Source organism: Zootermopsis nevadensis, unplaced genomic scaffold, assembly GCF_977971745.1.
Source record: "Zootermopsis nevadensis isolate Lab colony 2312 unplaced genomic scaffold, Znev_1.0 Znev_ptg000016l, whole genome shotgun sequence".
NCBI classification, from domain to species: domain Eukaryota; kingdom Metazoa; phylum Arthropoda; class Insecta; order Blattodea; family Termopsidae; genus Zootermopsis; species Zootermopsis nevadensis.
In genome coordinates this window covers 5,776,315-5,789,686 of record NW_028259148.1, presented here as the reverse complement: position 1 = coordinate 5,789,686, position 13,372 = coordinate 5,776,315, and the positions used below count along the sequence as shown (strand labels likewise).

General features: G+C 38.2%; 1 protein-coding gene across 8 annotated transcripts in view; it reads left to right on the top strand.

Moving 5' to 3' along the window:
• CadN (neural cadherin) overlaps positions 1-13,372 on the top strand; it is a 620,389-nt gene that overhangs the window by 573,793 nt on the left and 33,224 nt on the right. For 5 of the 8 annotated variants that reach the window (XM_087349488.1, XM_087349484.1, XM_087349483.1 and 2 more), the window contains one exon: positions 5,838-6,002. In XM_087349488.1, the coding sequence (XP_087205614.1) occupies positions 5,838-6,002 (165 nt within the window). Of the gene's footprint in view, positions 1-5,837; positions 6,003-7,152; positions 7,318-13,372 lie in introns of all 8 variants that reach the window. The other 3 variants (XM_087349487.1, XM_087349486.1, XM_087349485.1) reach the window with 1 other exon arrangement.

Sequence of the window (13,372 nt, the reverse complement as noted above, 5' to 3'; positions counted from 1 at the left end):
CGTTTGCGCAACTGGCTTGATCAGCGGCCTGTCGATCCGAATGATATTTACTTAACTGCCAAGAGAGTTTTGGAGAGTCAGTTACATGCGTGGACCTGCTTCTGATTTCATTCTTGTACCCTAGCAGTGCGATTTAAATGGGACATCCTGTATTAAGCGCATGCTAATTTTGCTCTATTTGCATGCGTCCGTTTTATTAGAAAACTCCGTGTGGTATTTGAAAGCAAACATCGTGAAATTAAAGCTTGGAATTATATTCTTATTTTCTATTAATGTTTAATTTGTATAAATTGCAAGTGAATAATAGGAATCTTTTTAAATCGTACCTAAAGGCAATTAGTTTCGAAATTTCTGGAATAAAGTCTGCGGAGTTGTATACAGTGCGGAAATGGCTGTAAGCGCATTATACCCCTTTGTAGTGACATCAAAAGAAACGAAACAGCTCTGTGTTGCCATTAAGATCGAAATCAGTTTCCCTCTGCGAGAACGTTGTTAGGCGATTGTGGAAGCAATTTAAGTAAACGGCTTAACTGAAAAATCCCGTGTTCTACCTTCAAAATTAAATTATTCCTTTCTTATCTTTTGCTGTTGGCCACTAATGATGTGATACGATCCTGTTGGTATATTCACTGCTTTCTTTACTCATGAGACTGCGTCTTTCTGAAACTCTTAACAGCATTTGACGTGATGTGTTTACCCAGCGTGCTCTCCTCTCCTCTCCTCTCCTGTATCAGCCGGTTTGTTGTCTTCTGGGATATCTGGTAGAAATTGACAGATGTTTCAGACGTCCCCACTGCCGTTCCAATTAATGGACATTTATTGAAGAATTTTCCAAAACCACAACAAAATGGCGAAAATTTTGTTATAATGTACACGTCATCTTTAAAAAGAACCACATTATCTTCTACGTATTCACAATTAACATTTTCCTGTGAACAACTTCGGCTTTCTAGGATGAACCTCGTCAGATGTCTAAGATTATCAAGCATCTCAACAAATGCTGTAGTTGCCATCCTCGGGGCCAATCTGTAATAGTTGGGCGTTTTTGGCAATTTTGTATATAGCAGACAGTAGTCGGGGAGTTGGATTTGATTGTGATAATTGGTGGGGGGGAAAGAGTGTTCATATCCAATAGAAAACGCGGACGTGGCTGAGTAAAACCTAAGGACAAAAACATGGTACTATTTTATTTCCTTCATACCAATTCAATTTTCTCCACATTCTTCCTTCGCTTTTTTGTTTGTCGACTTTCTTTGAAATAGAAAGGTCCCGCATTTCTCCGATCTCCTCAGATCGACTTCATTTGACATTTCTTTCCATCTTCCAAAATATCATTTCAGATTAGATTCTGTAGTGTGACGTATTTTTGTCATCAGGATTCTTAAGCAGGTTGTAGTACTGGGCGGGAGGAGAAGACGACGCATAGGGCGTCTTGCCCCCTCCCTTTTCACCTTCCTTTCCCTCTTACTATGACGTATTTCATGGTCGCTAATATTTTGCATCCACTATATAGTCAGGGGTAAAATTGCTTATTTTAATTGTGACGTCACTTTATATTTTTTTAACGTTCACAGAGCGCAGTAGCAGCGCATTGTGATCTAGATCTTGGGATTGTGATCGATAGATGTCGTTTTCTGGAGGAAACCTGAAGGCCTTTGTGAATGCGTTTAAAGTTTAAAGACTCCATAAATTTACTGCGATGTTGCTGCTTTCAGCGTCGGGCGGTTAGTTGTCAGTAAATAGACGAATAACAAATATTCATTACATTGATATGACGTTTTACCAATAAATCTTCATCAAAATATTTATACTTTTTTTATTTTCTTCCATAATTTCTTTCTTTGTTGTTTATTTTATTTTTACAAATATTTCTCATTTTCCTTCCATTCTTTATTTCTTCTCTGTTTGTGCATTACATTTCTCTTGTTCCTATTTTCTGTCTGTGTTATATTTAAATACTATAATAATTAAATAAAAAAACTATCACAAACCTTGTTAGCTTTCCTGCGATCCTTAGATATTCCAAGTAAATCCATTCTTTGAGTTTCCGATCTACAATTTACAATCACTTTTTGTTTCCCTTTACTCTTTGTTTGTTTCGCCCTTTATTTGATCATCATGCGAGTGTTAAATGACCCACAAATTGTTTAGCTCACAGTTTCTTGTTCTTTTTAGATTTCCTGTTCATGCAAATTTGTGTTCTCAGTTATTTTTTATTGCCGAAGCTTATGGACCATTTAACTTACAGTTTGCACTTTGTATGGTTGGTTATGATGACAATTACTTCAGACTCTAATAGTTTTGAAACTAGTTCTAAATTTACCACGCTCTGGGCCAGTGCTTGAAATACTTTCGTGCGTGAACTGCATGAGTTTAGTTGGACCAACTGTGACGCCATATAATATCAGGCCCTCACATTTTGCATGGTGCAGTCCATCAGAAAATATGTAAGGATGTTAATAACTTTATGTGCAGTTCAAAATTCTGCATGAACGCCGCGTATAAAATGAATGAAATATAAATATTAACAGAGGATTCTCTTATGGTGGAGTTGAAGGTACAGCTCTGCGCATTTCTATCCTTGGAAACAGGCATTAATAGTCGGCTTGAATCTGCATCCTGAGAAATGTGCGTCTGTATTCTGGATAGGCAGTTCGGTGGGACGCAAAGTCGGTCTGAACTTAGCAGCAAAAAAAAAAAAAAAGACTTCGCACCCTAACCGGGAATCGATTCCCGTGTGATTTCGTCTGGTCTGTGTCCGTTCACCAGTTTGATTAAGCTATCCCGAATAGAGTGAAGCTTTAATTAATGTGGAACGTGTTCCATTTAGTAGTTCCGATTACAGTGGTTTGCCTCTTCTCATCTTCTGGCAGTGACATTTCGGCTAGGAAATTGTCATCAGATATAAATATCACAGGACAAACGTACCCGAGGTATTTCAATTTCCGGTGTTAACTGTTGCGTCTCTCCTTATTGATCCAGTATCGTTAATTGCTAGCGTTCTTCAGGGAGACGTCTGCTGGTCGGAAGGCAGTAATTGAACTCCTGTGTACATAGATCGCTAAAGTAACTGACACGAACGAAGGTAGAGGGCTGAAATGCCGTCTGCTTGACGCTTGAACTTCCGGTATACTTTATACACCAACTCTCTACAGCTGTTTGGCTCACGAGAGCAAGTGACAGTAGATGGCGCAACTCAGCCGGTGTCTTAGTGTCGGAGACACTTAACAAACACTAGGTCACTTGTTATCCCCGTCAGAGACCACCGTGAAGACCTAAACGTAGATGGGTCATATTAAATGTGTCGTGGTTTGAGGTTTTGGAGTCACCTGTGGGATTTGTGGTTCTCACGACGGCGACTATGAAGATGGCCGCTTTCCGACGTTTCAGAGATGTTTACTGCCTCCAATTTGAGGCCAATAAGCATCTCATCGTCAGTCAACTTCTGCGAGACTGCATAACGCAATATCCTAGAAGGATGACATCTCGGAATCGTATGGTTCAGGACAGGGTCCATTCTCTGGCTCTTGTGAACACGGTAATGAACTTTTTGGCTGTCATAAAAGTCTGGTAATTTATTAATCAGCTAAGAGACTGTAAGCTACTCAATAATAAATCTGCTTCACGGAGTTTGTGCAAAGAAAAGGAACTGTTTTAGCTTTTGCGTTATTGCAAAGGATGATTAAAGTGGAGGAAAGTTCAGAAAATAGGCCGAAGTAATTAAGTAGAATTATACAGCATTGGTAAACGAACTTCTAAGCAACAAAGTTTGTGCGTTACGACTGAATATATTTCCTCGTTCAAAACTCCGGAACTAGGTATACGTGAATACGTGTCGTGTAGGAGGAATTTCAGACTTCAATTTGATGACATGTTATCCAGGGAATCGGCGCGTATAAGTCAGCAGAATATAATTTATGAATACTAGTCTCTCGGGGAAAGTAGCACTTTATGTAAAATCTGTAATGGAACTTGGCGTTTTTGCGACCGGCATACATTTTTGTAATATTGCATCACTCTGATTAAAACAGATATTTACCGCCGAATGTGAATGGTTACCAGAAATAACAAATCAATAAATTTATGAGGGAAATATGAATCTGTTTACCTGCGATTCCTACTGAATATCCGCGAAATTTAATTAAATGTTCATTTGTAACGCCGGCGGTCTGCGATTATTGAGAAAGCGTGAACGTTTCCCCGGGTATTTCAATGTTAAAAACCCCTGTCGTGATCGAAGTTCTTAACAGTCTTGATGGAAAAGTTAAAACTTAGCGAAGTCCAAGTGTAAGTTTCGGATCCGTACTAATTCCCGATTAGAATCACTAAGTCCGTCCTGTTTTGAAAATTTGATACGAAGACACAAGCTTTTATAATTAAAAATTGTAGAGGTAATCTGTTAGCGGCTTCTTTACTTGCCTATCTAGAGCACATCATTGAGTATAACTTGTTCATTTTGCTGCAATTATTGGAAATTTATACTTAAATTTTGTTTTAATGAATCTGCGTGGGATAAAGTAATACTGAGTGTAAAAAATGTGTGTTTAATTACTGTAAAACAGTTCAGACTGTGAGCTGTCGTGTACTTACGACTGCTCGTGTGTGTGTCTGTGATTTTCTGTTTGCAGATTTGTGTGTGTATGTGCAATGTGTGGCATGCGTCTGGAGCTGTTGAAAATAATTTGAACGAATCAGGTCATTGTACGTAATCCTAGAAGCTAATCGTGGTTACGTAGCACGCAAAGGGGAGATGTAAAATTCGTACAGAACTCCTTAAGGGAGGAAACCTAGGTGGAAAGATGTCATTGAAATTAAGTTTTAATAAGAAGATTTCCGTCTTCTGGGTTGTTGCGCTGTGTAGTCTGGTTGATGTTAACCAACGTTTCAGAGGTCATACTGCCTCCGTCATCAGGGCGATGAGTATGAAGATTTCTGTCTTCTGGGTTGTTGCGCTGTGTAGTCTGGTAGATGTTAACCAACGTTTCAGAGGTCATACTGCCTCCGTCATCAGGGTGATGACGGAAGCATTTGGTAAACATCTACCACCCTGATGACGGAGGCAGTATGACCTCTGAAACGTTGGTTAACATCAACCAGACTACACAGCGCAACAACCCAGAAGACGGAAATCTTCATACTCACCGCTGTGAGAACCTCAAGTCTTACAAGTTTTAATAAATTGATTGTTGACAAGATCGCGTGATTCAGTATAGGATTCGGTGGCTGGATTTTGTGAACACGGTGACAACCTTTCAGGTTATACTATAAAAGGATAGGAATATTTTGGGCATCTGGGCCGTTATGGTCTTCACAAGAAAGACCTTACACCGTGTAGTTAAAAAAATGAATACATTAATACAGTCAGTGTATATTTGTTTGTTACTTAAAGACTGTTTTGGTGTATGCAAGGTCATGCATAGATAAAAATTATTCGATGTAATTAATCATTTACTGATTTACTGGCTGTGTCCATCAACTGTAGATTCATGAATAGCCTGTAGTTAATTTCGGTTATCTCGTTTATCGTAAAAATCGTAATTAATTTCAGTTTTCTTAAAATAAAATAGTAAGTAAATGGCTCCAGGCGCTTGTGATTCACATTTAAAACGTGATTATGGCTGTCTTCTTGGCCCATCGCCCTGAGGATGAAGGCAGCAAGCACCTCTGATACGTCGGTAATCTTCTACCAGATTACATGGTGCATCAACCCAGAAGACAGCCATCTTCGTACTCGCCACCGCGAGAACGTGATTTGTGTGTGTGTGTGTGTGTGGATTAACGATGTCAGATACAGGAGTATGAACAGAGTAGCGAGAATTTCTTGTTGTTCTGAACAGTACGAGCTGCGACTGGCGGCCTCTGACAACCTGAAGGAGAATTACACCACAGTGGTGATCCACGTGAAGGACGTGAACGACAACCCACCGGTCTTCGAGCGACCAACATATCGCACTCAGATCACGGAGGAGGACGACAGAAATCTTCCGAAGCGAGTTCTGCAGGTCGTGTCTTCGCCTGTCGCATGACGCAGCTTTCAGTGTACGAACCCGGTACTGGGAGACATCGTGTTACTAACAAACACCTGTACTTGCCGCCTTGGAGTGCCCCTTAGATTTTCATGTGGAGATCACATACCCAATTAATACTGTGCTCAGGCCATAGATAAAGGTTTTAATTTGTCCTCGTGGTCTCAAGTATCATACCAATCGTATTTAAGATGGAGCGAAAGTACAGTTCCACTTATTCTTAACCTCGTTAATAGGTGGACGTTGAATATGGCCTTTAATGAATCCGTAGAAATTTGTAGCTTAAATTAACACAGCCTCCAAAGGGCGAATCATACAACTATTTTGGTCGTGTAATATTTATACTGTGTCCAAACTATCAATACAAAGTATACACGTAGTATAGTTCTGTCTGTAAAGTGATTGGCTGAGGGGTAGGCGGCCGGATTTGGATTTCTGGTGACGGAATATTTACTTCTCAGCACTGCGTGCAGACTGGCTTCTGAAACCACTAAGCCTCCGGTTCAATAGGATCATTGGTAAGGCGTCTAGAGCATGGCCTTTTAATCACCATCCACTGCCGAGGTTAAGAATGTTTGGGTCCTTAATTTCACTCTAGCGTGCATCCCGATATATTAGTATTTAACACATTTATTAAACGTCCTACAAAATTATTTAAAAATAATTATAAGGCTCAAATATTATCGTTCTCAGTAGACTACGCACGGAGAAAGTGTTACAAATTGTTAATTGTTTTCATTTCTGTAATACTTCGACGACGTTTGTTTTATAATGGCAGGTCTTGTGGGTGCAACTCCTGTTTCAGAAGGCGTATTTCATTGCTTCAGATACACGTGTCTTCCACGTACTGGTTCGTACAGTGAGCTATAATTTGTGTTTTTTATATATATAATTGATGTGTTTAAACTGCATGGTCCGCGGGTAATCGCAAACAAACTGTGTAAACTTCGCTGGAGCCAAGTCGTGCTTTTCCATTGATTTGAATCCCCTGGACCTTGCGGTGTGGATGTTAATCTTTCAGCATGTTTCCAGTGTCTGATTAACTCATTTGTAATTACAAGGCATGTCTCGCATGTTTGCATTGCATCTTGTTGTTTTCTTTTTGCTTTCATGTTTTACTTGTTAGTACGAGTTAACACTGGTCGCGTCTGACAGCTTGAATGAGAATCAGACGACGGTCGTCATCCACGTCAACGACGTGAACGACCTTCCGCCCGTCTTTAACTCCACTTTATACACTGCAGTGATGGAGGAAGAATTCAATGGCCCGCATCCCTTCCCACTGCTGCAGGTACAGTGGCAACTGGTGGCGGATTTTGGTACTAATAAAATGTGGGGAACATAAGTAGTTGCTTGTTATCCCAGGGATTTATGATGAACTCTTACAAATTTTTCGCCGATACTTATGAAAACTTCCAACTAGATACACTGTAGTTAAATATATATATTTGAAGATTTCTGTCTTCTGGGTTGTTGCGCTGTGTAGTCTGGTCGATGTTTACCAACGTTTCAGATGTCATACTGCCTCCGTCATCGCCCTGATGACGGAAGCATTTGGTAAACATATACCAATCTACACAGCGCAACAACCCAGAAGACAGAAATCTTCATACTCACCGCCGTGAAAACCTCTGATCATAAATATATATTTGTCTTATTTTTATACGTAAGAAGTTTAACAGTTACGTCGCGTTCGCTCTGTTTTTACCCCAATATTTACATTTCTCTTTTAAACATACACGCCAGACGAACAAGGGTCTTTCTCCTGACATGAAAGAAACGATCAAACACAATTAGTGTTAGTGTGAGGATGGCAGTAAAGGTTTTAAGAGAAAATTCAATTTATATTTCAAAGAAAAGACAGCGCTCAACATTTAAAGGATTAATTTGTTAATTTTGTGTAAGAAACAAGTAACTTTACATTAATAAAATGTTATGTAAAGTTTCATTAAATACAAAATTGAAGTAGCTACTGAATTGTTTTCGTAAAACATATTAATACCAAAACTATTAAAATCGATCTGACCTTTCTCCAGTTATGAATCTTCACACTAGTAAACTTTATTCACGTAATTTGTTAAAATTTATCGTGACACGTGTGTTTGGGCCTGTATCGGTTCATCATCAATATCGCTTCCAAGGAATACGTGTCGTTTTGTTAAACCTGTGGAATAATTATAATTTCAAATTAAAATGATCACTGTTTAGGGATTCGAGCCATTTGAAAAACTTGTTGTGCTGGTGTCATAACATATTTATTGAGCCTAACTCTTTACCATTTACATCAATGTGCTGTTCTCCATCAAATGATTTTGTACCAACTGCTGTGTTTATCAGTGCTGAAAATTCAGGCCACTTGTTCCGAAAACTTTTGCGTCTGCCTGGTTTGCTCTCATTAACTCGCTGTTTTACCGCCTGTGTTGAATCGGTCAATTCCACTGTCTGATAATGTGGCCTGTTAGCGACGTAGTTTTATTGACGTGATAAAAGATTCAAAGTTTCGGGGGGGGCTCGGCTTTTGACGTGAATATTGAAAACATTCCAAGTTTCAAAGGCACCTTTTTTACACACTTACGGACACACGGACAGAATGGTTTTAATAAGCGCTCTACATGGCTGCGAATGCTTCTGAAATTATTATACGAAACATGTCCTCGTGTATACTCTGTTACATTTTGATGGCTACATTGTAGACTAGTTAGTTAATTTTTCAGGGAATACAAAATTGGACCGTGTGCTGTAGAGCATAAAAGGTTTAAAATTATCGGTTCTCGACAGTACGTCTATAAAAGAGATGTATCCGTTCTAGGAGAGAGATTTGTAGTGTTTTAGGTGTGGGAAATCGCATCAGAAATTTTATATTACTGTTCACATTACAGTAGTTCTTTTATCGGGATTTATTTGCCTCAGAATTGGAGTTCCACTGGTAAATTGTTTTTTTTATTCGTATAATGTATTTACATGTAAGCTAAATCGACGCTGATAATTTTCTTAATTTGACCGAAATTAACTTGAAATATGGATTACAATGTCATTCTCACCCAGGAAAACTTACATTTCTTTCGCCGTGAAAGTTTAAAATCTGTCACGAACAAAATATAATATAAATGCATGAGCTTTATGTCTTATTTGGAAGAATCTTTAAGTAGAGTTTCCCCCAAGTCCTCGCTTGTAAGATTTTTAAAACATAATTTCTTATTTTGTTTAAGCATTCTCATAGCAACTTTTAATTAATTTGTAGGAAGTTGACACTAATCCGCTTAAAATGTGGATAGTTTTACAAATTATCTCTTTAAAGTGTTAAAGACGTGGATGCAGAATTTTTACTTAGTAGCGGGCGGCCCAGGAGTACTTAGAACAGGAGATACCAATTTTAAAGCACGTGACTGAATGTCCATAAATTACTGTTCCTTCGCCACAGATTACAGGCTGCTGTAATTTCCTAGCATATTCACGAAGCTTCGGAACAATTACTGTGTATGAGGCAGTGAATAGTCAAGCTTGGCCAAGTAAATTACTTTGTACAACATACAATGAAGACTATTTTCATTTCAGTATTGACACACACGTGTTTAAACTGCGAATACAACACACACAGCTGTTAAATCGAGCCAAAATAACATTACCAGATAAAAAATTTATTTTATATACACGAAATTACATTTTTTTTCTCTCTCTAGTTAGACGTCGACAAGATTAAGATTGTAAGTAAATTCCGATGAAGTACTCATTTTCCATATGTGTAGTTTGATGATTTAGATTCTTGTGTGATATTATTAGTGTTGCATGTACAAGTTAGTTTATTGCGCCCTGCACTCCTGTGGCAAAAATAAGTACTAATATTTAGGACGGCAGGGCGATATTTCTTATTTTATAGGTATATAATATATTCATTATATTTTGTAAAATATACTATATATCGAAAATAATTTCTAATTAAACATGTAAGATACTAATCGCTTTTAAAACCACAACCATTTTTTGTTCAGAAATTGTAAACTAGAGATTGTATTGGACAGACACGGGCTAAAGTTACATTCGTCCGTCAACTTTTGTTTTAAACTGAGGCGTTTTGTTTGTGGGACTTTTTGGAAGACAAAGTTTCAACACCTGTAAATATTTTTTTTACAAAAGTTTCGGGTTTTTTTTATCAGAATGTTAGAATGTTTTTGATAAAACAACTACCGTCACTACTGAATACTCGATCCAGCCAGTGACTGTACGAAACTGCAGATCCATGTAGTCATGTGATCCAACACGCTCCAGTTCACCAGTACTGCCAACATCTGCAATGAAACGTCAGTCTTGTTATTTAATTGTAGATACTCTTGAGTTGTCAAGTCGAATGAATGTTGTGCCAAGAGATTACTACAAAACTGCACTGAGGAGTCTTGCTTGCATGAGATACGTGTTACCACAGTTAACGCGCATGCGCGTCACACGTTAATTAACCCTCTCCAGAGAGGGTAAAGGCATTTGACGTAGTGCAGTAATTAGCGGGAACCTGGTAGGGATCAGGATGCTGTAACCCGTGAAATCTGCTTAATTTCGGATACTCCCTCAGTACTCCTGTTTCAGATGACCAGAGGTATCAGGTCCATTAAGGCGATCTCTGTTTGAAGGAGTTTAAATAATGTATTTTGGTTCATTCACTGGATGCGTTTGTTAATTTAAGTATCGATAATCGATACACAATTTATTTGGCTATTAGCAGCGGTGGAGTAAATTTATTACCGTTTCAGTCAAATGTCACTCTAAAAGTGACTTGTGTCAAGACAGTTGAATGGACAACTAACGTAACATGTAACAGCTTGTCTGTTGATTTGTACTGAGAATCACAGAAAACTGTGAAGATTAACCCGTTAAGTCTGGTGGTAACTATACGTACCACCTGCTTTAACAATTTGTTATTCTGCGTTGTACCTACAAAGTGTATTTGTGGGTTTTATATGATTCTAGGAGTAAACCGTGATTATTTCCCTGAACGACATTAAGCGATTGATCGTTGTTATGGTTGTGGGTTGTGTTTTCTTCGCGGTGCGGCCTGGAGGTTTAAATGTTATTAAGTTGGGCGTCGGCTTCTAAGGGTTATATAAATTGATTAATTTTCTCTGGTTGTTTATTTTCTTTGATTGAAGATGCACAGAATCCTTCGTAATGACTTTCTGGGGATAAGGTATAAAAGAAATGTGTAATGAGTTTCGTTTGTACGATTGTTTAATTTGTATGTGAGTTTTCTTGAATTTCGAATGACTCTCGTCTTAATAGGAAGGATTCAGCTTTGTGTAGATTGTTAAAGAGTGGGGATATTTGGCGGCTGTGCCGTTAGGACTAGCAAACACGGCATCTGACGCTGCGATCGCACAGCGGTATAGGGGGTAGCGTGCTGCCGGAACAGCCGCCAAGTATCTTCACTGTTTAGGACTGCGTCATTGGTAGTGCATGAAAACAGTGATTAAGAAATGAATGGTTTATGGGCCTAATAATTATCAAGCGCTACTTCCAAAACGAGTACATATGCGTTTAAATACTGTAATATACAGTGTTGAATCTAACTTCATTTAAAGTTCAAAACGCAAACGAACAAAAATAGTCTTGTGGGTTGGTGAATGTTATGTTAAACTGAATAGTTTGTCAATTCTGTCCAATACTATTGGGTGTTCCTTACGCACATTTTTCAAAGAATGATTATTAAAAAATTGAAAATATACTAATGAAAAATCAGTTAATTATTAAATAATATGCATATGTCTACTGCTGCAAGAAAGGGGCTAATCTTCATGAGTGCAGAGGTCCACTTCAAAAGGCGGCCTAGAGAACGGTACAGTATTAATTTTCCCTATTGTATTGTTTTGCGCATGTGCAGTTGACAGTATTAGGAGTTCTCCATTTTATATCGCATGTGGTCACAGTGTTCATGTAGCCAAATAGCATTAAATGCATGTTAATGTACTTTAAATGTAAGATTTGTGTACAGTTAATTTGCAGGGCAGTGTGATCTATTATGTTAAAACTGTGAACATGTGTTAAATATTCTGTTTACATCCAGTTGCAGTGTAACCGAACATAACCTCTGGCTTCAGTGAAGGAAAAATGATTGGTTACTTCGCAACGAATAGCGAGACTGGTGACTTCAATAAAGGAATCTTCTTGGTTATGTGTTGACGTGAAACGGGGTGAGGGGGGGGGGGGGGCTACTGGCTTGAACAAAAGGTTTTAATTGATTATGTGACGAGCGTTACATTCTGTGCAAAAGATTAATATCCCCAATTCGTAACATAATGTAGGCAAAACCTTGGCTCGAATCCCGGACGGGACTGTTTATCTTAATAGAAATAACTCTTATGAGTTGTGTTTATGACTTTAATACAGTTTAATCCACCTATAATATAAAGAATCTTGTTTTCCCTGTATCTTTCCTTTCGTAGTTGGTAGTTACCAGGCAGCCATGCTGTTTAATGCATTAACACGTTGGTTGGTATTTTCATGCCTTATCACCGTGCGGCGCCACTGTGGCGACAAATAATATGAAAGTTATGTGACATCGCATCTCTACGTTCTCATAAACTGAATTTAATGATAAAAAGTGTGTAAGGATTGAGCCAAGATTTATATTTCAGTTAGAAGGTTATCTGTTGCACTTTATATAGTTTACAGACTATTATTTATGAAATGTATTAAAATGCTGATAAGAGGTTTAGTTAGAAGCGTTATGTAATAGTTTGTGGAAGGTGTGTGGTAGTACCAAATCTTTTCTTGTAGCCAGTTTTTTTTAGTGAAAAACGGGTGTCTAACTGTTATTAATACAGTGTGAATCTGAACTTTTGGATTACGTGTTTCGTAAAATTAGTAAGTGATACGAACTCACGATAAAGGATTCTCTAGGGAAGTTCATTGCAAGGTAAACCGACCTTGATTAAGGCTGATCCTTTATCTCGAAGCACGCACTTGCGTTGTCTCATAATAATTGAACGTTAATCTTAGTACTCCTTGCCGTTGGCAAGCTTTGACGGTGTTCTAATTGGTTTCACAACTATATAAGCTATGCGTGGAGAAAAGCTTACAAGATTTAAATTATCTGAGACTATTTCTGCTCTCATATTAAAGTTGTTTCCTCTTCAAACGAATTGAATTTGCTACCAAATTTACTACGCTACTGGAATTCCAAGACTAAAATTAGATTAAACAGAATACAATGTCTTATCAGCAGATTTGTTTGAATGTGTCGGGGTTTTGCGTCCGAGACTTTACTTTGTGTTAACACGCCAGAAATTTGTCTCAACTTGTCCATCAGCAGAGTTTTGTACTTTAATTAAACGTCACCCACCGTGAGTGACGCAAGATAT